At 40.8% G+C, this 24,058-nt stretch overlaps 2 protein-coding genes and 1 pseudogene across 4 annotated transcripts in view; 2 read left to right on the forward strand and 1 right to left on the reverse strand.

Annotated features, from left to right (window-relative positions):
* The first annotated feature begins 6 nt into the window (after positions 1-6).
* PTGER4 (prostaglandin E receptor 4) lies at positions 7-15,695 on the forward strand. Its single transcript, NM_001444577.1, is given in 3 exon segments — positions 7-566; positions 1,025-1,946; positions 12,633-15,695. Coding segments are annotated over 2 exon segments (1,470 nt in total). The 5' UTR covers positions 7-566; positions 1,025-1,067; the 3' UTR covers positions 13,224-15,695.
* Positions 3,806-24,058, reverse strand: part of TTC33 (tetratricopeptide repeat domain 33) — a 67,521-nt gene continuing 47,268 nt past the window's right edge. Inside the window, exons 5-6 of one of the 3 annotated variants that reach the window (XM_085002159.1) lie at positions 7,508-7,568; positions 3,806-5,722 (exon numbers count right to left, since the gene is read on the reverse strand). In XM_085002159.1, the coding sequence (XP_084858285.1) occupies positions 5,301-5,722; positions 7,508-7,568 (483 nt within the window). In that variant the 3' untranslated portion in view covers positions 3,806-5,300. Of the gene's footprint in view, positions 7,417-7,507; positions 7,569-24,058 lie in introns of all 3 variants that reach the window. The other 2 variants (XM_085002163.1, XM_085002162.1) reach the window with 2 other exon arrangements.
* LOC102159992 (DNA endonuclease RBBP8 pseudogene) lies at positions 21,306-23,063 on the forward strand (annotated as a pseudogene).

Consider the following 24,058-nt stretch of genomic DNA (forward strand, 5'->3'; position numbering starts at 1 on the left):
TTGTACAGAGCCTAGAAGGGCTAGAGCGGAGCTGGGAACCCGGCAGCCGAGAGGAAGATGAACGGCCCCAGGACAGAGCCTCAGGCCGAGTGGACCCCAAATCTCCTCCAGGGCGCTAGAAGCGGCCTCAGCTGCAGCCGCCAGCCCCGGTAGCCGCCTGCGCTTCCCTGGGCTGGGAAGGAGGCGGCCCGAGTCGGGGACAGGAGGCTCGGTGACACCTACGCGAGAGGCCGCACACCTGAGCGCTGTCCGTCCGCGGACGAGACCTGAGAGCTCCGCAAGGCTTGGATCATCCTGGAAGAAACGAGAAAAAGAGAGAGAGAGAAACAATCCAAGGTCGGGCTTCAGTGACCCATCCTGCTGCCTCTGGTTCTCCAAGTTTTTGAAAGCTGACCACTTGGACCCCGGAAATTTGGCAGCCACCAAGAGCAGGCTCTGAGAAGGCAAAGGCTGGGCAAGCTTCACATTGAGCGGGGCACGGCTGAGGGCAGGTTGAAGGCGTGTCCAGGACATCTGAGGCTTGACCCTGGGGGCTTGCTCAGCTGCCATCTCCGCGGCCACTACAGGTGAGGTAGGGTTGGGGACACTGAGCAGAGAGCAGTGGGTGGGCGCTCCTTAAGAGGAGCCTGGGAGGAAAGAGCTCGCTCACCAAATCAACTTCCATAACTTGTTTTCGTGAGACTTTTATTGACTCAGAATCTGTCGGGGAAATGAGCGAGCCACTTTTCCCTTGAGATAGGTCTTGTTCATTTTGGCAATGGTGTGAGTTGGGTTGGGGGAAGGAGGAGAGAATGGCAGTATCAACTAATAAATATTAATACCAGTAGAGTGGTGCTGGGGGCAGGACTTATCCGGAGCCTGGAGATTTCGCAGTAGCCTCAGTTGGTAAGTGGCTACAACCCACAATGTAGAATCGAGTTGCTCCGCTCACCCATCAGCATATTATTTCTTGGGCGCGGGTCCGGCACCTTGCAAGTGGTAATTTCCACTCACCGCGTTTTTGCCTCTCTCCTACCATCCCCAGACCCAGCCTCGCGCTCCAGGGCGGTGTACCGCCAGACACCACCATGGCCACCCCTGGGGCCAATGCATCCGCCCTGGCCTCTGACCGACCGAACGGCCCGGTGACCATCCCGGCGGTGATGTTCATCTTCGGGGTGGTGGGCAACCTGATAGCCATCGTGGTGCTGTGCAAGTCGCGCAAGGAGCAGAAGGAGACGACTTTCTACACATTGGTGTGCGGGCTGGCTGTCACCGACCTGCTGGGCACGTTGCTGGTGAGCCCGGTGACCATCGCTACGTACATGAAGGGCCACTGGCCCGGGGGCCCGGCGCTGTGCGAGTACAGCACCTTCATCCTGCTTTTCTTTGGCCTGTCCGGGCTCAGCATCATCTGCGCCATGAGTATCGAGCGCTACCTGGCCATCAACCACGCCTACTTCTACAGCCACTACGTGGACAAGCGGCTGGCGGGCCTCACTCTCTTCGCGGTCTACGCGTCTAATGTGCTCTTCTGCGCGCTGCCCAACATGGGCCTCGGCAGCTCGCGGCTGCAGTACCCGGACACCTGGTGCTTCATCGACTGGACCACCAACGTGACGGCGCACGCCGCCTTCTCCTACATGTACGCGGGCTTCAGTTCCTTCCTCATCCTGGCCACCGTGCTCTGCAACGTGCTGGTGTGCGGAGCGCTTCTTCGTATGCACCGCCAGTTCATGAGACGCACCTCGCTGGGCACTGAGCAGCACCACGCGGCTGCTGCCGCAGTCGCCGTGGCCCCCGCAACTTGCCGGGGGCCCCCGTCCGCCGCCTCCCCCGCCCTGCCGCGCCTCAGCGACTTTCGCCGCCGCCGGAGCTTCCGCCGCATCGCGGGTGCCGAAATCCAGATGGTCATCTTACTCATCGCCACCTCCCTGGTGGTGCTCATCTGCTCCATCCCGCTTGTGGTGAGTGGCTGGGGCCAGGGCCCCGCTCGGCCCTTTTCCCGCATCCACCTACCCCCTCCTTCTCCCACTCCCTCCCCTCCCTCTCATTCCTCCACCTCGGACACCTCTCCCCCAGATCGGGGCTGGGGTCCTCACAGCAGGCCCCACATCTCTAGGCCGCGTCGCGAAAGAGATGTAGCAGGTGATTTTCCCTACACCGCCGAGTTTCTTTCCCCGAAAGCCTGGTTTCCTTTTTCTCCCGGGACAGTCCCTACCCCCTTGGTGCCTGACTTTGGCCATGAGCCTTCCGGGAACACCCGCTGCTCTCTGTCAGATGTGGAGGGGAAACCGCTGTAGTGTGACTTAGCCCCGTCCTCCCCACTGTCAAGGGCAGAATCCGAAACGTCAAAGGTGGTGCTCTCTTTGGTGTGCACTCCTTACAATAGTGTGCTTTTTAGTGTTTTGATTTATGTCGAGGTTTTTGGTAGCTCGTGTAGAATTTTAGAGCTAGAAGAGATCTTGGATGCTTTCGGGTCTAGTCTAACTTCTGCACTTTACATAGGGAATGACTTGCTTAAAAATAACCTAGCAGAACTTTGCTGTCAAGCTAAATTCCCTGCTCTTTACCATGCTGTATCCTGGGAAAAACATCTCGATGCACTTGTGGGTCATAATTCCTACATAGGCATGGCCCAGATTCAGGTTCCTTCATTCTGCCTAGGGGCCAGGAAAGCAAGGTTTCTCAGAGAGCCTATTAAGGACAGACTGATGTACATGGGTATTGATTTTGGATTCTCTGCTGTGAGAGATAGAGTGCCATTCTAGAAAAATGGGGCTGGCTTTAGAGATGGTCATCTTATTCATTGCCAAGCCAAAGCCTTGCAACTTGTGATGAACCTCAGCCCCATCTGACTCCAAACCCTGTTCCTGTACTATTATGTCATGTCTCCCTTCTAGAACACTCTAATTTTGGCCTTTGCAGCAGTATGTGTTTAAGTTTGGGTACACTTTATTTTCAGGGCACTACTTTCTTTAATTTTGCCTTTGGATTAACTTTTAAAGTGTTATAAGCAGGAAGACTGAAAACCTACCTAGTTCTCCTCTTCTTTACCTATCCTTAAAACAGAATGCACTGAAAACCAAGGGGCAGATGCACATAATACTTCAGTGTTTCTCTTGAAAGCAACCAGTACCGAGTTTTTCCATTTCTCAAAACACCGCATTCCTGGAAATTCTAAACTACAAACTCAAAAAGTTTGTTTGTTTTCTTATTGGTAGCAAGAGAAAATAAATGTAATAGGCTACTATTCCTTCCTTTCTCTTACTAATACTATTCAAGGATCTTTAATATAAAAATATTATATCTCTGACAAAATTGACTGTAAATGGAAGGAACTTTGAAGTGGTTAAGAGCCAGCATACAGTAGCTCCTTGCCAATTTGTATAAACAGAAGGAAATATAATTGGCCAGAAGGGTCTTTAAACCTTTCCAGGATCCAGTATAATTTATAGAGTTAATTGAGCCACATAAATATATTTTACTATTTGTAATGGCAACTCAGTAAAGTGAAATTTTGGAAGAAACAACTCTGCTCCTGCTGGGGCTTCCTTCTGTGGCCTCTGCCTTATGTTTTACAGAACAGTAAATGCCAAAGTGAGTGGCTGTTATTTACAGAACATCTTTAAGGAACTGAAGAATTAAAGCTAGAAGCTTAGCAACTTGTACGTACTTTTAAAATGTGTTTTGGTTGGCGGTAAGCATATGAAGGTGTTCATTACCACACAGTCACAGACGAGTTGTTTTCAAGCCTCTTATGGGCTGAGATGGTAGATCTGACCCTACAGTGCAGGAGCCATTTATCACAAAGCCTTGAACATTATTTGAGAAGCTAGAGGCAAGAAATTATAGAAGCTGTATTTGTGGTTTGCAAATTATTCACATTTTTTAACTCACAAGGACTATCCATTCTACATAAAGTCATGTAGTAGATATTAAGTAATTTTACCCTGAAAATTGAAAATGGCTTAGTTGAAAAGTAATTACATAGACATATCTTTGTAAATAATGAATCATACAAGTAATAGTAACTTCAGTTTTTAACCTTTAGTTTTAGCTACTAGAATCTAATTTCAAAATCAATTTAATTGTAGGTTAATAATAAGAATGGTGGCACTGTACCCACCCACAGTTTAGCAATTACTGAAAGAATCAAATGGGAAATTTATCCACAACTATAGTCTTCCTTGTCTTACTTTTACAACTTTTTCTTTTGTTTCACGCTTCTCATATTCATATTGTAATTTAAAAGAAAGTTTCTGAACTCTGATGTTTAAGGCACTTGGATCTATCTTCAGATACAAGGAAACTAATGAAGCATCTCTTTAACTTGATCAAATCAAATGGGTTGCAAATCCCATTTGAGGCAAATCAGACCCTTCCAAACATTTTAAATGCTTTGAAAATAATACAGCAAATATGGTTTACATGGAATTCCACAAAGCTTGACTTAACAACATATAAGGAAAACATGCAGTCGCTACACAGCAGCCATGGGTTTTTTTTTGTTTGTCTTTTGGACACCAGGAAAGGAAAAAACCACAACTCTTAGAGGGCAGTTGATACTGAGTTTTGTATCAAAAGTGAGTTTTAACTTGTTATGCAAAATACATACGTCTCATAAAGAGAACTTGGAATGGAAATTTGAGAAAGGTTGGAAAATTAGTTGTGGATATGTAGGAACTGTGCCCAAAGTTGCAGAATTTTCTCAAGTGAGTCAAAAACAATGAACAGAAAAGGTGTAAACACAATTGACGGGGAACAGTATATGACAAGGTTTAGTGAGGAGGCGGTGGTTGTCATTTTGTCTATTCTTCTGTCTGTAACCAGGCTCTGGTTTTTAAAATACAATTGAAGCCAAAGAAACGAAAGAGGCTATGCTTAAGATAAATAAAAGAGATTGAACTTTTTAGAAATATGCAAGTGAGACAGCCTCCTAAGGTCTTGGTGTTAAATGCTGCAGCTGGATCAAGTCTGGTGCCTAATTTTGCAGTTACTAATGTTACAATAACTATTATAATCCAATCTTTTGCCTCAGAGCTAAACAGTTACACTGTAGGATTTGAAAAGGCATTTTTTTCCCCATGCACAGGCAAGCAAGGTGGTATTTATTGCTTCCTTGTTTCTTTTCTTTTCTTTCTCCTTACTCTGAAGCAGTAAGCAGTCATCTCTATTAGGGGTGGAACGGTCAATCTGATTTATCTTCTGCCTGGGTTGGGTGAAACTTAGAGGTCTTCAGGAAAATAGCTTCCTGTGAGTGTTTATTTGGTTCCTTACTATAAACAAGTTGTCTATATAAAACCTTCATCAGCATTTGATCAGCAAAGGTTTATTAGAGCAGCGGAAAACTGTAAATAGATACACTTTTGTTTCCTGCAGGCAGATTGGAAGTGGAATCTGAAATCCACCGATGGGGTTTCAGATGAGTGAAAATCACACTTAGAAGTACAGGAGCAAACCTGGGCACTGTTACAGCTGAACCTGAAGGACTTGATTATTTTTTCAAATAAATTCAGCTCAATTAAAAAACAGCAATTCTGGGAGTTCCTGTTGGGGCTCAGCGGTAAAGGCTGTGGGTTCAATTCCTGGCCCTGTTCAGTGGGTGAAGGATCTGGCGTTGCTGTGTGCTGTGGAGTAGGTCGCAGACGCAGCTTGGATCCCTTGGATTCCTCGTTGCTGGGGTTGGCAGCTACAGCTCCACTTCGACCCCTGGCCTGATATCTTCCGTATGCTGCTGGTGCTGCCCCCAAAAGCCAAAAAATAAAAATTTTTAAAAATAAAAATAAAGAACAGCAATTCCTGAAAGCAGGTTTTTAGTTATAACATAAAATTGCAGACCCACTAGTTGTACCTTGAAGACTGAGGAGCAGCACATAAAAGTAAGGTGTTTCCCTGCATCTCATCTGAGCCTTAAAAAAATCTCTAGGGAGAAAAGTAGGGCTTGCAATATTTTTCTCTCTTTCTGCCCCTCGGATTCCTCAACTGCTGATGAAGACTTTCTAATCATTCTGTAACTTCCTTGGTGGCTGTGTGTGAGTCCTAGTCCAGTGCTCTTTTCACCATGCTTTGCTAACCTGTCAGGTCTTGGTTTTATGGAACATCTGCTAACAAGGTATTTTTCCTTTAGAGCTTAAGTGATTCTTAAAGGCTCCTATTAGAATGTTGACAATTAATGCTTAAAAAAACCAAACATTTCAGAAATAAATTTTCGATATACAGACTGACTTATAGAGATTTAAGTAACTTGCCTGCAGTTAAATGGCCAGTTTGTGATCCAGAGGGAAGGAGAACCTCATTCTCTTACACTACCACCCAGCCAAGAACTCTTTCCACTTTCCTTAGAGATTTTTTTTTGTCACTTAAAAAAAAAAAAAAAAAGTGGTAAGAATTTCTAGTAACAGCTGTGTCAATTTTGGACTCTTCACAGGGCAGTTAGATAACTGAGCACATGCAGATCATTCCTTTCATCTTTCATGTACTTGGAACAGAACAAGGAGCACACACACAAATCTAGCTACAGGTTCTTCTCACTTAGTGGAAAGCACTTCTACTTTGACAGTCAATTACTAAATTAGTCTAATCAAAATTTCATCGTTCTTTTCAATTAGACACCCCCTACCAACAGGTTAATCCTTAAACAAGAAAGTGCATGCTTTTGATACCGTGTCATTAACTATACTCCAAAGCTACCTCTAAGCTGTGGTTTTTAAATTATCGACATCTTCCACAGTGGCCAGGGTTCCACTATATTTGTACTAAGCACTTTCATAATTTGAACATAAACTATAAGGAGCCGACTCAGGATTTGAACACAGCGTGGGCATTTATCTTTACAGCACAGAGCCACCCTTATATAAGCTTTCCTGTCATCACATCTTCTTTTGAATTTATCGTATTTTCTCCAAGTTATGTTCCAATACTCCTGAATGCTAATTTCTAATCATCCTCAAAAAGTTTAAAATAGTGTCACGTTTGCCAATATTAATGACAAGCCACCTGCACAAATCTGCAGCTGCTAAAAAAATGGACTAACTTTTAAAGTTGCAAGAGACTATGTAAGTTGTTTGTATTCAGTGAATTCTTTTAAGGTATTCCTCCACCCACCTCCAACTCAGAGGTTCGGTTTTATCAACAGCACACTCTCTTCCAACACTGAAAACTGCCTGAGCATGTTTATTTGTGTAACATACAGAGCCTGTTGGACAAGAATTCCAGAAAAGTGCTTTTACCTCACCACGTGACACCGAAATATTGCTGTGGATCATCCCATCTTAATCTGGGGTTTCCCCCTTTGGGAAGATCAAATCAAGTAGTCTTTAAAGTGAGATAGAGATTTCTAGTTTTTTTCCTCAAACCCACAGAGTGTGTGGAGCTTTGTTTATGTTTGTCTTCTTTTTCTCTACTTCAAGTCAGTCAGTCTCCTTTGAGAACAGGCTGCAAAGGAAAACTCATTCGTCTTGATTTTTTTTTCAAATGATTTGACCAGCTAAAATGATTTGATCATTCTTTGGAGAATTGTTTTTACCTGAATTTGGAATGTTGCTTTTCATACTCATCTTCATTGCTACCCTGTGAGCTCCCCTTTCCTGAAAAGACATTAATGACCAGGTTCAGTAACTTATATTAGTGGGAAGCTCCCCCCTCTCATGGAACCCCCAAATAAGTCTTTCTTTGTCAAAATTAATTACTGCTGTGCATGAAATGAGCCACAGAAATGATTTTTTTCCTTGCTTCCCATCACCTTTGATTATGAAGTCCAATTATTAGTTTTTCTACAACACTCTGACTTTTCTTAAAAGTCATAGAAGTTTAAACATTAAATGGTAACTCCTAATACATTCCTTTAAATAGCTACAAATTTCATTCCTTCTATATCCACTTCAGCTATTCAAAATTTTTCCTCCTTTCAGTGGGAACATGTTTTCCCTGAGGAAGTGGTGGGAGAAGCAACTAGCAATAAAACATTTCAGTGTTAAAAATTTGAGAAATTCAAAGTTTAGATTTAACCAGTATTCTGTTCGGAGAGTCTTGGAGGTGGCTAGGCAAAATGCCTCTTAGGGAGGCAAGAACTCCCAAGTGGAGCAATACTGCCACCTAGAGGGTGTAAGTCTCAAAATCACACAAATCCTGCTGTAGGTTTTTTTCTAAGACTTGATGCTAACAGATTTCAATCCATCATTTCTTTTATCTTTAGGAACATACTAAGTGATGTGAGTAAAATATAGACCTCATACTTTTTTGTTGTTTTTTTTTCTTTTTTTTCCATAGACCTCATACTTTTTACAAATAATTCCATTGTCAGGAAATAATTCTTAAACAAAACAACCAGGTCTAAGTAACACTTCATCTGAGAAAAGGTCAGTAAACCTGAGGGAATCTCTCAGTGCCCAGGTACAGCTGAGATTCCCAATAAAGATTATGGTAGGAAGAAACCAAGATGCTTTTGTAAAGATGGAAAATCAGTCATACTTTGTCTTGATAGTATCATTTATCTAAGCAGTTTCTAAAAGTATTACAAGAGTAGTCATCATACACTGCTGTTCACTTTAGTTCAGTTTTTTTAATTTAGCTGTCTTCCAGAGATAAAGGTAATAATTTCATCTTAGAGCCATTGAACCATTTTATTCTGTGAGATTTACAGGACTATAATTCCTAATCCAAAACATTTAGGACAAGATTGTTTTAAATTCAGAACATCTTGGCTTTTAGAAAATTAATTATGATAGAACACAATGGAAGACAAAATGAGAAAAAGAGAACATATATACACGCACATATACACGTATATATGTATATATACACACAAATATACACATGTATATATATATATAGATATCTATACATACATATAGATATCTATATATGTATATATTATACATATATACATTATATATACATTATACATACATACATATAGATATCTATATATATATGTATATATGTATGACTGGGTCACCTTGCTGTACAGTAGAAATTGGCACAACATTGTAAATCAACTATAATTTTAAAGAAGAAAAAAAAGAAAGGTAATTTAGTAATATACTGTATAACATATAATAGCCCCATCAGAACTAGAACAAAATACAGGAATATTCACACTAAGTGGAATAAGTAAAATTAGAAATAGCCTCATGGTCTAGTAAGTTCAGGTTCTACAGCCAAAAACAAAACAAAATAAAATAAATAACAACAACAACTTCTTGATAAAGGATTATAGACCTGTAGTTGGTTAAGGTCTAAATTCCAGTGTAGAAAGAAATAGAAATACAGTTACACCTCACTGATCTAGCATCACCTAGAAATAAGATTTGTAGAAGTTTTGCAGATTAATGAAATTTAAACATTTTAGACTTCTTTTTATCCAATTTGTCATAAATCTTTCTAAAATATCCCTACTCTTTCTTAGTGATTCATACACCATGAATATTAATTACTATACTGTGTGGTAAAGGGGCAATGTCAACTCTTATTAAAGTTAGAGATATTTTCCCCTGGTTAAATGGTTCCAGCTATACTTGTATGAGTTCTTTCTCCTTTTCATCATTTTTAAAGCATCCTCCTTGGCTGTGTGACTCACCTCTTCTCTCTAACCTAAAAAGATTACTAAAGACAAGTAATAATTATCAAATAACTACTAAAGACAGGTGAATATTATCTTAAAATCACAATTTTTATATGAATTACAGTGAGATTTTTATATAAAAGATCCTGGTGGAATTAGAAGACCCAGACATCATCATAATCATCCTTTAAGAGTGAAATTTGCATTTTTTTTGGTTTATATATATAGAGAGAAAGACATAATTGACCTATAACATCATATGTGTTTCAAGTCCACAACATAATCTTTGTATATATTGCAAAATAACCACCACAATAAGTCTAATTAACATCCATCACCACACATAGTTATAAAATGTTTACCTTATGATGAGAGCTTTTAAGATCTATACTTGAAGAGTTAATGTGAGTGTACATTTAACAAGCAGACTGACAGAACAAATTAGTGGTTACCAGTGGGGAGAGGGAAGCGGGAAGGGCAATATAGAGGTAGAGGATTAAGAGATACAAACTCTTGGGTACAAAATAAGGTACAACACAGGGAATATAGCCAAGAGTTTATAATAACTGTAAGTGGAGTATAACTTCAAGAAGTTGTGAATCATTATATTGTATACCTGTAACCTGTAACATCAACTACACTTCAATTAAAAAAGAAAGAAAACAGTAACAAGTGCTTTTTCCTCTAAGGAATAAAATGCTAGTCTTCCTTAAGTTTATACAAATTCATACCTTTTTCATTGAGTCATGTGAAGTTTCCAGAAGTTAGCCTATCATTTCATTCATCCATGAACTTTGCACATAGAATTACTTTATTTAAAATGCTACGTCTTTCCTTCTAAACTTAGCAAACCCCCACTTGCCCATCAAAACTTGTCCAAACTTCTCTCCCCCGGGAAGCATCTTCTGAACCCTCCTCCCCAGGTCTGGACTGACTGTGCCCCCTGTACATACCTCTCATTATTTATTCACCCCTAGTAATAGCTGATCTACCTTCCTGTCTTCTGCACTGTGGTTACTCTCTGTCTTCAAGTGTATGGTCTTTAATGCAACTTTAATGCAACTCAGAACCTATCACAATACCTAACATACAAGAAGGGCTCACTGCTACATGATAAAATGCATCAAAAAATATGAGGAGGAGTTCCCGTGGTGGTGCAGTGATTAACGAATCCGACTAGGAACCATGAGTTTGCGGGTTCGGTCCCTGCCCTTTCTCAGTGGGTTAACGATCCGGTGTTGCTGTGAGCTGTGGTGTAGGTTGCAGAAGCAGCTCAGATCCCATGTTGCTGTGGCTCTGGCGTAGGCCGGTGGCTACAGCTCTGATTGGACCCCTAGCCTGGGAACCTCCATATGCCGCGGGAGCAGCCCAAGAAATAGCAAAAAGATTAAAAAAAAAAAAAAAATGAGGAAATAAGTGACTATAGTGAGAGTAAAAAGTTTTAACTGCCAACAAGACTCCAAAACAGCGAAAAAATTATTAGGGTCTCCATGTGTTTACTACATTTATGCCCTCCTGGCCTGTGCTGGGCTGGTGTACCCCTTGCCTCAAATAGCTCAAACTGTGCTAGAATGAACTGTCATTCCTGCTGGTGGCTATTGGCTATTTACTGGTTCAAATGCTCTAGAGGTATAAAAGATGGATGGATTCACTGAGTGGCAGTCCTTGGGCAAAAACTATAGTTCCCAAGCAGCAGTGAGCCACCGAAGGTTTAACAGCTGAGTAGCATAATTGGATCTGCATTTTATTTTATTTTATTTATTTATTTTGGCTTTTTTGCCATTTCTAGGGCCGCTCCCTAGGCATATGGAGGCTAGGGGTCTAATCGGAGCTGTAGCCACCAGCCTATGCCAGAGCCACAGCAACTCGGGATCCGAGCCACATCTGCAACCTACACCACAGCTCACAGCAACACCGGATCCTTAACCCGCTGAGCAAGGCCAGGGATCGAACCTGCAAGCTTATGGTTCCTAGTTGGATTCGTTAACCACTGAGCCACGATGGGAACTCCGGATCTGCATTTTAGAAATAATCTGGTGGCAGTTTGAAGGATGAATTGAAGTGCACAGGAATTGAAGGTGGGAAAGCTAGTTTTGTGGCTGAAGCCATAATCCAAGTGAAGAATGCTGTTAGAGAAAACAGGAAAGATTTTCTTTTTTTCTTCCTTCTTATAGTTGTCTTAAGGAAAAGGTTTTTGAAGGAAGAGTTGAAAACACTGGGTGATTATTATAACTGGGGAACAGACTCATATATAGGGGAAAAAAATACTACTCTGGATGATAGGAGATTCAGATATTGATTTAAAAGTTTCCAGGTTATTCTTTTTAGACTCTAAAATAAAGGAATTTCTGGGCTCTTCTATGATTAGATGATTAGATAATTTTGACTTCCAAAATAAGTTACATTTGGAGTTCCCATCGTGGCGCAGCAGAAACGAATCAGACTAGGAACCATGAGGTTGTGGGTTCGATCCCTGCTCTGCCTGGCTAAGTGGGTTAAGGATCTGGCGTTGCTGTGAGCTGTGGTGAAGGTGACAGATTCGGCTCAGATCTGGTATTGCTGTAAGCCGCCAGCAGCTGTAGCTCCCATTCAACCCCTAGCCTGGGAACCTCCATATACCGCAGGTGTGGTCCTAAAAAGCAAAAAAAAAAAAAAAAAAAGTTACATTTAAATATATACAAAGCCACTTGGCACAAGAGAAATGAGTGCCTACTGAGGGAAAAAAAAAAGATACGTCATTAGAATTACAAAAACTTTAAAGCACTCACAGAAATGAAGTTAATAAAATTCTTCTCCAGGGAACTTCATGCATATGTTACCTGTACAGACACTGCATTTTTTTATACCATCTTAGATCTAGGGAAGATATTCATAAGGTAGTTAGAAATATATTCAAGTTGCACTAACTTGAAACATAAATGTTAATTGGTTTTTCTGAGGCTTACTGTGGATGCTGCTCTTTCTCAGCACTTCTTAACAAAAAAGAGGGCAGCTACCTAATAGCCGTTAGGTACTGTTAGACTTTGCATGTAATGCTTTCCTACTTGATTAACGACAGGCACTCAATGTGGGCATCTCATTTCCTCAGGTGCGGGTGTTCGTCAACCAGTTATATCAGCCAAGTTCGGAGCGAGTCATCAGCAAAAACCCAGATTTGCAGGCCATCCGAATTGCTGCTGTGAACCCCATCCTGGACCCCTGGATATACATCCTCCTGCAGAAGACGGTCCTCAGTAAAGCGATCGAGAAGATCAAGTGCCTCTTCTGCCGCATTGGCGGGTCACGCAGAGAGCATCCGGGACAGCACTGCTCAGACAGCAGAAGGACATCCTCAGCCATGTCTGGCCACTCGCGCTCCTTCCTCTCACGGGAGCTGAAGGAGGTCAGCAGCACGTCTCAGACCCTCCTCTACATGCCAGACCTCAGTGAAAATGGCCTTGGAGGCAGGAATTTGCTTCCGGGTGTGCCTGGCATGGGCCTGACCCAGACAGACAGCACATCGCTCAGGACTCTGCGGGTATCAGAGACTTCGGACTCCTCCCAAGGGCAGGACTCGGAGAGTGTCTTGCTAGTGGACGAGGTTGCTGGGAGTTGCAGGGCTGTGCCTGCCCCAAAGGGGAGCACCCTGCAAGTCCCCTTTCCCAATGAAACACTGAACTTAACAGAAAAATGTATATAGTAGCTAAGGAAAGAAATACAGTACTATTTCTGGAAGCTTCTAACATCCTGTGCATTAGACACATAAATGAAGTGTTTCGCCATACTCAGAAGGGCTCTTTTCATCCTGCAACGCACATTAGAGAGCATCCCGGCTTTTGAGCACTTTTCAGACAATCCAGTTGATTCCTGTGGGTCTCAAGGTCTGAAGCACATCAGTTGCCACCTCACTATGACACAGGATTTCGGTCACAACTTGATAGTGGGGAGATCGACCCTCAGTTTTTCTACTTGATGGGAGGATGGCATAAGTTCTGCTGTTTCATAACATCAGGAGCTTTATATCTGGCACACAGTAGAAGGCCAGGTACAGAAAGGCTCTATTCCAATAAACTGTAAGGAGTATCTTGTGGATGATTTAAGTGTCTCACTAAAGCATGAAATGTGAATTTTATTGTTGTAAATATGGTTTAAAGTATTTAAAATATTTTCTTCTCTGTGAGAAGGTTTGTTGTTAATACAAGGTATAATGAAATTATGGTAACCCCTCTCCCCCTAGTATACCAGCTGAAGTTGCAGATGTTAGATATTTTTCATAACCAAGTTCAGGCCATGGTGTTGAAAATTCATAGTGAAAGTCATATCTATTAAAAAGATACAAATTTTTAAAAGAAAGAGTTTGGCACTATTAAAGGAATAAAGCAAAATACTATTTAAGACATGAACATTACAGACCAAAATATTGAAGGTATTTCCCAAGCTATGTATAATACATAGCGAAAAACTTTTAGTGATGCTGCATGTATTTATCCAGAAAACTGTGATTTCAGGAGAACCTAACATGCTGGTAAATATTTTGTACCTTTGTCCCCACTAGTTGATACTTTTTAAAATGTAACATAAATTTTAAAAAGTCTTTAATAAGTAACCCATAACTGAAGTGTATAATATAAAAATTAAAAGTCTAAATATGCAGCTTGTTCTCCCCCTAAAAGTGTGCATAATTTTACTTTCCTAAGGGATGATCTAGAATATTCTTTAAAATTTAAGAAAAAGGCAGATTGCACCATGAAGGGCTTCACTTGGGGACGTGGAAGGATTGATTAAATCAGCTTTTCATAGATATCATAAAAGTTTAACAACAGAAGGGGTGCAGAATTTGGGCTTATGAAGGTCACTTTCTAAAGATTTTGTGTGCCAGCCGATAATGTTGTACACATATTTGAAAGACCTTTCTCAAAGAAATATTAAGCATGTTTTGTTGCTTAAAGTGTTTTTGTGAATTGCTCAGTTGTAATTAAATTCTGAGCCTAGTAGTGATGTGGTTTTAAGAAGCAGTTGTACCAACTGAAATTATTTTGGAGATTATAATAAATAAATACACTCAATCTGAGTTCCATATCATCAGTTTTTGGAAAACTTGTGTGATTTTTATTTTGTTTCAGGTCATCCTCTATATCTTTTTAAATTGAAATATTTAAAATTTTTTATTTTAAAATGATGTCAGAGGTAGAGAAAAGTTGCAGTAATAGTACAAAGCCTTGGACCCACTTACTAAGGTGTGGTATTTAGAAATCAAGAACTGGGAGTGAAGTGTACTCCAAATTACCAGTTTGTATGAATGGAAGGGGAGAGAATATTATGCCCAACTTGCTATAGGTAGAGAATCCAAATATTTATCATTTTAAAATTAGCATACACTTATGGCCCTTCCTACTTGTAAATTCTCTAGATCAGTACTTTTCAAAGTTTAGCAGAAGTCATCAGAGTCATCTGAAAAGTTTGTGAAAACACAAAGCTTCTGATTCAGTAGGTTTGGTGTATATCTGGGTGAAGCTGAGGCTGCCAGTATGAGGACATACTTTGAGTTATCAACAGTCCCCAGAAGTGAGGTCATGACGTTCTATTTGCAGGTTTGTTTTTTTGATTGTTTGTTTTGTTTTTTAATGGCTGCACCCACGGCCTACAGAAGTTCTCAGGCCAGGGCCTAAATCCAAGTACCAGCTGCAACCTAGACCACAGCTGTGGCAATGCTGGATCCTTTTACCCACTATGCTGGGTTGGGAAGTGAACCCACACCTCTGTAGCAACCTGAGCCTAACTCTTAATCTACTGTACCACAGCGGGAATTCCACATTTGCAGGGGTTTTTTTAAAGATTTTTTTTTTTTTTTTTTGGGGGGGATGATGTCAGAAAAACAAGACTGTCAAAATCACGCCTGGTAATTTTCCGCTGAGGTAGGGATAGCTCAGAAAAGACCATCTGGCTCAAACCTCTAAAATGTTCTATTTCACCATGCTAACCAATGACTCAGAAACAACGTTTTCAGAAAATATTTTACTCGTGTAAGATGATTCTGTTTTTCTTCCAAGTATATGGGCAATGAGACAACATCTAGATTTATATATATTCATCACTTGTGTTCATGGGGAAAGAAACAAAGCCTCATTCAGAAGCTAAGTCTTTTTTTAAAAAAATAAAATTCACGTCTAATCAAATTTGCTGTGTAAAATATTTTAGCACATTCACAGAATGCAACCATAACTGCTATCTAATTCCAGAACATATTCATCATCCCCAAAAGAAACCACATTCTTATTTGCAGTCACTCCCAATTCATGCTACTCCTAGCCCCTGGCAACCACTATGTCTCTATGGATTTGACTATTTTGGACATAAATGGAATCATACAATATGTGGCCTTTAAAATATTTTCAAGATTTGAAGTTCCTGTTGTTGGTGCAGAGGAAATGAATCTAACTGGTAACCATGAGGCTGCGGATTTGATCCCTGGCTTCACTCAGTGGGTCAGGAGTCTGGCATTGCCATGAGCTGTGGTGTAGGTTGCAGACACGGCTTGGATCCCACGTTGCTGTGGCTGTGGTATAGGCTGGCAGCTGTGGCTCCAATTTGACCCCTAGCCTGGGAAACTCTATATGCCACAGGTGCAACCCTAAAAAGCAAAAGAAAAAATATATTTTCAAGGCTCATCAATGTTGTAGCATGAATAAGTACTTCATGCTGATTTATGATTGAATAGTATTTCATTGTGTGGATATACTTCATTTTGCTTAGCCTTGCCATCAGTTGGGCGTTTGGGTTGATTCCGTTATTTGGCTGTTATTAATAACGCTGATAGCCACAGCTGTGCACAAGTTTTTGTGTAAACATGTTTTCAATTCTCTATATACCTGGGAGTGAAACTGCCAGGTCATATATTAATTACATGTTTAATTTTTTGAGGACCTGCCAAAGATCTTCCCAAGTGACTGCCCTATTTCACATTCCCACTAGCAATACACAAGGGTTTCAAGTTCTCCACATCCTCATCAATAATTGTTATTGTCTTTTTAAATTATTATAGTCATCCTAATGGGTATGAAATGGTGTCTCACAGTGGTTTTGATTTGCATTTCCCTAGTGACAAATAATGTTGAGAATCTTTTCATACACTTACTGGCTGTTTGTATAACTCCTCCAGAGAAAAGTCTATTCAAATCATTTGTGCATTTTAAAACTGGATTATATGTCGGCACTAGTTAGCTAGGGCTGCTGAAACGAACTACCACAGACGAGGTGGCTTCAACAATACAAATTTATTTCTCACAGTCCTGGAGGTTGAAGGTCCAAGATCAAGGAGGTGGCAAATTCGGTTTTTCCTAGGACCTCTCTCCTTGGCTTGCAATGGCTACCTTGCTGCTGTGTCACCACATGGACTTCTCTGTACACATGCATCCCTGGTGTTTGTTTACTTTAAAAGAAGCTGATCACAGTGGATTAAGTCCTACCGTTAGGACCACATTTAACCTTAACTCCATAAAGGCCCCATCACCAAAGATAGAGACACCACATGAATTTCAGGGGAATACCATTCAGTCTATAACAATGTCTTTTTATCGCTAAGTCTAGCTTATTCTAAAATAACAGCCAAAGGAAGAAAAACTTCAGCACTGTTCACCATCTATTCGACATTTATGATCATACTTACCAACTAGGTTATGCAAAGACAGTTTTTACTGTGGGAAATTTGTTTCAGACCACTTAGAGCATCAAACTTTCTGTTCAGGGAAGTTCTGACTGTCTTAACTGCCTAGTTAAATCCTACCTGGTCCCAGTAGGTTATAGCAGACAGGAAGACAATTTTAACACCACCTTATAATCTTTAAGACAATCTCATAATCTAAACCAACCAGATCAAGTGTGTTAGAGAAGACTGTGATATTGGTACAGATACTAAAGGGGTACTTTGACCAGACAATAGAAGGCAAGAGTCATTTTCCAAAGTACAGACACCCCTCTCCAGTTTCTTTTCTTTTCTTTTCTTTTTTTTTTTTTTTTTTTTGTCTTTTTGCTATTTCTTTGGGCCATTCCTGTGGCATATGGAGGTTCCCAGGCTAGGGGTCCAACCGGAGCGGTAGCCACTGGCCTACACCAGAGCTACAGCAACACGGGATCCAAGCCACGTCTGCGACCTACACCACAGCTCACGGCAATGCCAGATTCCCCAACCCACTGAGCACGGCCAGGGATCGAACCTGCAACATCATGGTTCCTAGTCAGATTCGTCAACCACTGCGCCATGACGGGAACTCCCCCTCTCCAGTTTCTCAATGGAGCCACAAACACGAAGGGCCATGGAAAAATCAAGGCACGGTGGTATATACTGCTAGCTATATGCCTTTGGCCTTAGGCTTTAATGCACAAACATCTGCATTACACAAAATGTTCAGTTTTCCCAAACTACTTGTAACAGTTTCAGAAAAAAAGCCAGCCATCAAGTTTGCTCTTTCCTCTGCTCCACCCATGCCCAAACCTGCCTCACCACTACCTTCCCACTACAACCACCACCACCACCATCACCACCAAACCGGCGTCTCAGATGCGGCAAGTGTGATCTCATGATCGCCCTCCAGGTACACCAGAAATGGAACCAGAGAAATAGAGACTCAGCAAGAGTACATTTAACCCTATTGTTTACCCTGGAGCTGCCCTGGGCCACCCTTTGGGCTTTAACCTTAGGCTGGAAGTGCTTTGGAAAAGAAGAAAAGGAGAAAGACGGTTGGTCTTTTTGTCCGTATGTCACTATCGTTTATTCATAGCCTTACATTTACCCCTCCAGGTCATCCACCCCATTCTACACCACGGAAGACAGAGGAGCACACCAGACATACCTGTGTCCTAGCAACTTTCAACCATGGCAAGTCCACACACTAAAATCTGAACAATTAGGTAAAGATTGCTCTTTCTTGAGCTCAATACAAGAGGCAAAGAGACTTCCAAGAACAATGATGAAAAGGAACTCAAGGCAGCAGCTCTGCGGCAGAATGCAGTAAAACCAGGCTGAAGTAGGAGAGGGGGCTCTAGGATGTCTCTTGGGAAAGAAAGATGAAAGAAAGAAGGAATGGAAGGAGGAAAGGAAGGAAGGGAGGGAGGGCAGAAAGGAAGGAAGGGAGGAGGGAGGGAAAGAAGGAAAAATTTTATAGTTCTGAAAATATCAAGTATGCTTTAGAAACTCTAATACATTGTTGGTGGGATAGAAAATTGACAGAATCCTTTTGAAAAAAAATGAACTTGGCTTTATTTACTGAAGTTCAGGATGTACACAACATCAATACAAATAATAACTGCAGGGATTGAAACATATATGTCTCAATGAGCATGACTTCACAATGATACAAAAACAAAACAAAAGCATCACCTTCCAAAGGTGCTAGAGAACCAACCTATGATCTTGAAAAGAGCTAAATCAAGGGAAAGAACAAAGCCTCCACAACATAAACTGCCTGTACTACATAAACTGTTTCCCAGGTAACAAAATGGTTGATGAGGGGAATGTTTTAGTAGCAAAAGTCCAACAATTACCACCATTTTGTAGCCTCTAATGAAATGATGGATCTAGGCAATAGTCCATGGCTGTTGACATTACAAGTAGAAAGAAATAGCCATAAATATTTAGCTTCTAGTCTAAGTACCCAAAGCCACCCATGATGTATTTTTGTCAGAAGGCTGAAGGAATCTAACCAGTTTATAGATAATGTAAGTAAACAGGAACATTAATGACATTAGATGAGATGCAATAAACCAATAAAAATGTGGAAAGTTCAGGAGTTCCTGTCGTGGCTCAGTGGTTGATGAGTCCAACTAGGAACCATGAGGTTGCAGTTAAATCCCTGGCCTTGCTCAGTGGGTTAAGGATCCAGCATTGCCATGAGCTGTAGTATAGGTTGCAGATGCGGCTCAGATCCCGTGATGCTGTGGCTCTTGTGTAGGCTGGTGGCTACAGCTCCGATTGGACCCCTAGCCTGGGAACCTCCATATGCTTCGGGAACGGCCCTAGAAAAGGCAGAAAAACCAAAAACAAAAAACAAAACAAAACAAAAAAAAAACAGTGGAAAGTTCTAAAGGACAAATGACTTAGTTTTTTAGAATAAATTGCAAGGGGAAAAAAGGAAGGGGAAACTACAGATTATAAAAGACTAAGAGACATATCAACAATGCAAACAGCAGAGATTTTTCTTTTTTGGATCCTAGTTTAATCAACGCATACTATCACTTGATGTAACACAATTGACAAGTTCTACACTACAGCTATTATTGTTATTATTATTATTTGTCTTTTGTCTTTATAGGGCTGCACCCACAGTGTATGGAGGGTCCCAGGCTAGGGGTCTAATTGGAGCTGTAGCTGCTGGCCTACACCAGAGCCACAGCAACACAGGATTCCAGCCACATCTGCAACCTACACCACAGCTTACGGCAATGCCGGATCTTTAACCCACTGAGCAAGGCCAGGGATCGAACCTGCAACCTCATGGTTCCTAGTTGGACTCATCAACCACTGAGCCACGACAGGAACTCCCACTGTAGCTATTTTTGAAAATTAATTTGTAATTTAAAACCTTCCCCAAAAGAAAATGCTAGGTCTTGGTGACAACACTTGTATTGAACACTTCTATTGAATGCTACTGAATAAAATAACACATCAATAGAAATTCTTTGAGAAAAAAGTAGGTGGAAATATTTTTCAACCTTTATCTTTTTATTTTTTCGGCTTCCTAAATTTTTTTTTTGTCTTTTGTCTTTTTTGGGCTGCACCCGTGGCACATGGAGGTTCCTAGGCCAGGGATCGAATCAGCGCTCCAGCTGCCAGCCTACACCACAGGCACAGCAACTTGGGATCCGAGCTGCATCTGTGACTTACACCATAGCTCATGGCAATGCTAGATCCTTAACCAACTGAGCAAAGCCAGGAATCAAACCAGCATCCTCATGGATACTAGTAGGTTTCATTACCTGGTGAGCCACAGCGGGAACTCCCTCAACCTTTATTTTTAATGAGGTCAGCATTACTCTGATTCAAGAACCAAAAAAAAAAAAAAAAAAAAAAAAAAATTACAAAAAAGTACAGTCTAATATTTTTCATGAACATAGATGTAAAAATCCTTAATAAAATATTACTAAATTGGGAGTTCCCGTCGTGGCGCAGTGGTTAACGAATCCGACTAGGAACCATGAGGTTGTGGGTTCGATCCCTGCCCTTGCTCAGTGGGTTAACAATCCGGCGTTGCCGTGAGCTGTGGTGTAGGTTGCAGACGCGGCTCGGATCCCGCGTTGCTGTGGCTCTGGCCTAGGCCGGTGGCTACAGCTCCGATTGGACCCCTAGCCTGGGAACGTCCATATGCCACGGGAGTGGCCCAAGAAATAGCAACAACAACAACAACAACAATAACAACAACAACAAAAAGACAAAAAATATATATATATATTACTAAATTGAATCAAAAAGACCTTTAAAAGGATAATCCATCATAACTAAATAGGGTTTATTTTAGCCCAGAAATGCAGTTGATTTGACATTTGAAAATTACATGTCGGGCTGTCCTGAGGGGGCTGCTTTGCCACTGGGGGATTGGCAGATTAGTGAGGGAAAGAGGAGAAAAGCAAACAGGGACCATCTCTTCACAGCCCCAGAGCATGCTCCCTTCCCTGCTGCAGCATTCCGGGATCTTGAGGCAACCTTGCAAGCCTTATTTAAACTGGCCAAAGACAACTTCAGACATACATTATATAACAGAAAAGATCAGAAAACACTAGGCAACTGAAGATGAATGTCTAGGGAAGCAGTTGTGGAAGCTCTAGTTCTGCAGATGTATCTAATGACTTTAAGGATCTTTGGACAAAACTAAAGGAGTATCATGACAAAGGAGCACAAGGCGTACAAGTAGAAGTAACCAAACTGAAAAAGGAATGAATTTTAGATGCACAAAGACTAGAAGAATTCTTCACCAAAAATCAACAGCTGAGACAGCAATGGAAAGTTCTTCATGAAACCATTAAAATTTTAGAAGATCAATTAAGAGCAGGATTATGTGGGATTGCTATGCAGTAATGGAAGAACACATACAGAAGAAACAGCAAGAGTTGTGAAAATATTCAGCAGCAGAATCTTAAACTTATCACAGAGCTTATGAATAAAAAGAACACTCTACAGGAAGAAAATAAAAAGCTCTCTGAACAGCTACAGCAGAAAACTGAGAATGATCAGCAACATCAAGCAGCTGATCTTGAATCTGAGGAATATCTTATTGCAGATTCACCAATAACAGCCTTTTTATTTTCTGGTGCTAATTGGGCATGAAGAAAGGAGAACCTTCACATCCGATACATGGAACAAACACACACTAAAGTGGAGCACTCTGGGTGTGCAAATGAACCGAGAAAACTTCAACAAAGTCTTGCAGTCATCCACAGCATAAACCTAATGAGTTCCCATCATAGCTCAGGGGTAATGAACCTGACTAGTATCCATGAGGATGCGTGTTCGATCCTTGGCCCTGCTCAGTGGGTTAAGGATCCAGTGTTGCCGTGAGATGCTGTGTAGGTCGCAGATGTGGCTCGAATCTGGCATTGCTGTGGCTGTGGCTAGGCTGGCATCTATAGCTCCAATTCGACCCCTAGGCTGGGAACTTCCATATGCCTTGGGTACGGCCCTAAAAAGCAAAAAACAAACAAAAAACCTGGTCAGTCCACAGAGCACGTGAACTCGCATCAGTTTTTCAATAAATCCATGTAGAATTGCTTAAACAAAGTCTCTACAAAGAAGCCAAGATGTATATACCCTTTGAAAATAGCCAGTGGAGTATACATCCAGGAGCAGAAATTTCTCAGTATAAAATGGATATTACCAAAATGGATACAAAGGATGGTAGTCAGTCAAGATTAGCAGGAGAGATATTGGACATGGACTGTTTCACTTGGTTAGTGAAATTATGCTTTTAAAAATGAAGAAGCAAGAGCAGAAGGGAGAAAAAAGTCCAAATGACAAAAAAAAAAAAAATGAACAATAGCCTGGAAGATATGTTTGATCGGACTATAATACATGAAGAATATGAATCCTGTTTGGCAGATAACCTCCCACAAGTATCAGATGAAGAGAAGAAATTATCAGCTACTACAAAGAAACCAAACACTCATGGTCATAAACAAGATAAAGTCAAACAGAAAGCATTTGTGGAGCCATACTTTAAAGATGATGAGAGACTAGCTCACAAAATTTTCCTCAAATCGAGGTGGTTCGGAAAAAAGAAGAGAATAAAATTGTTTGAACACAACATGTAAAGAATGTAAAATTTATTATGCAGATTTCCCAGCGGAAGAAAGAGAAGTTGGCTTCCTGCTCAAGACACCAATTCTACTACATTCCATCTGATATACCGAGAGTCTCTGGGAAGCTGGTTTTCCTTCCACTCAGACTTGTATGGAAAAAGATTACATTAAGGAAGATTTTGATCCTTGTCCTTGTACAAAAAGATGGCAGCCTTACAATGCAATATTTTCTCCAAAAGGCAAAGAGCAGAAGTAGTGGAGCAAACACAGGAGAGAGGACAATTTTCTTTTCAGTTATTTATAATTAAAGTTGGTATTAAACATTGATTTTTTTCGTCTTCTGTAAACTGATTTATAAATCATTTTTCTATTGAAAAGGTTTTAAAATGGAATTTTCCCACCAAACCAGCAACTATTTAAAATGTGGATAAATTTATGTTGTATTTTCTTGCTTTTGCACCTTTAAAATAATAAGGTGCTTTCATTTTGCACTCTAACTTGAGAATTGTTTATTACTTTATTTGGTAATACCTAATGACAATTTTGAAAAGAAAAATACATGTAATTCATCATATTAACAGAATAAAAGAGAAAAATCATATGATATTCTGGTGGATGCAGTATAAAAAGTTCTCAGCAGACTAGGGAAAAGAACTTCCTCAATTTAACAAAGGACATATATAAAAACTACAGCTACCATAAAACTTAATGGTGAAAGATTAGAAACACGGCAAGAATGTCCATTCTCGCAGCTTCTATTTAACAGTGTAATGGGGATTCTAGCCAATGTAATAAGGCAAGAGATGGAAATAAAAGATGCTCAGTTTTCATTCACAACATGATAATATGTGCAGAACAGCTTAAAGAATCCACAAAAAAGCTAATGCAACTAATAAATGAATAATCAAGATTGTGGGCTACAAGGTCAGTATGCAAAAATCAATTATATTTCTATGTAATAGTATCAAACTGCAAAATGAAATTTTAAAAACACTTTTCACAGAATCAAAAATATGAAATACTCAGGGATTAAACTAACCAAAAAATATAGGGAAGACTTATTGACAGAAAACTAAAAAACATTCCTAAGAAATTGAAGATCTAAAACAATGACAGGAGGTTGCTCAGCAGATTAAGGACCCGAAAGTGTCTCTGAGGATTTAGGTTCAATCCCTGGCCTCATTCAGTGGGTTAAGGATCCAGCATTGCTGTGGCTATGGCATAGGCCAGCAGCTGCAGCTCCAATTTGAC

The sequence above is a fragment of the Sus scrofa genome, chromosome 16 (assembly GCF_054392235.1).
Source record: "Sus scrofa isolate SSC_HxYL_T2T_F1_AM1 chromosome 16, Sscrofa_HxYL_maternal_Yorkshire_Landrace_v2.0, whole genome shotgun sequence".
Taxonomy (NCBI): domain Eukaryota; kingdom Metazoa; phylum Chordata; class Mammalia; order Artiodactyla; family Suidae; genus Sus; species Sus scrofa.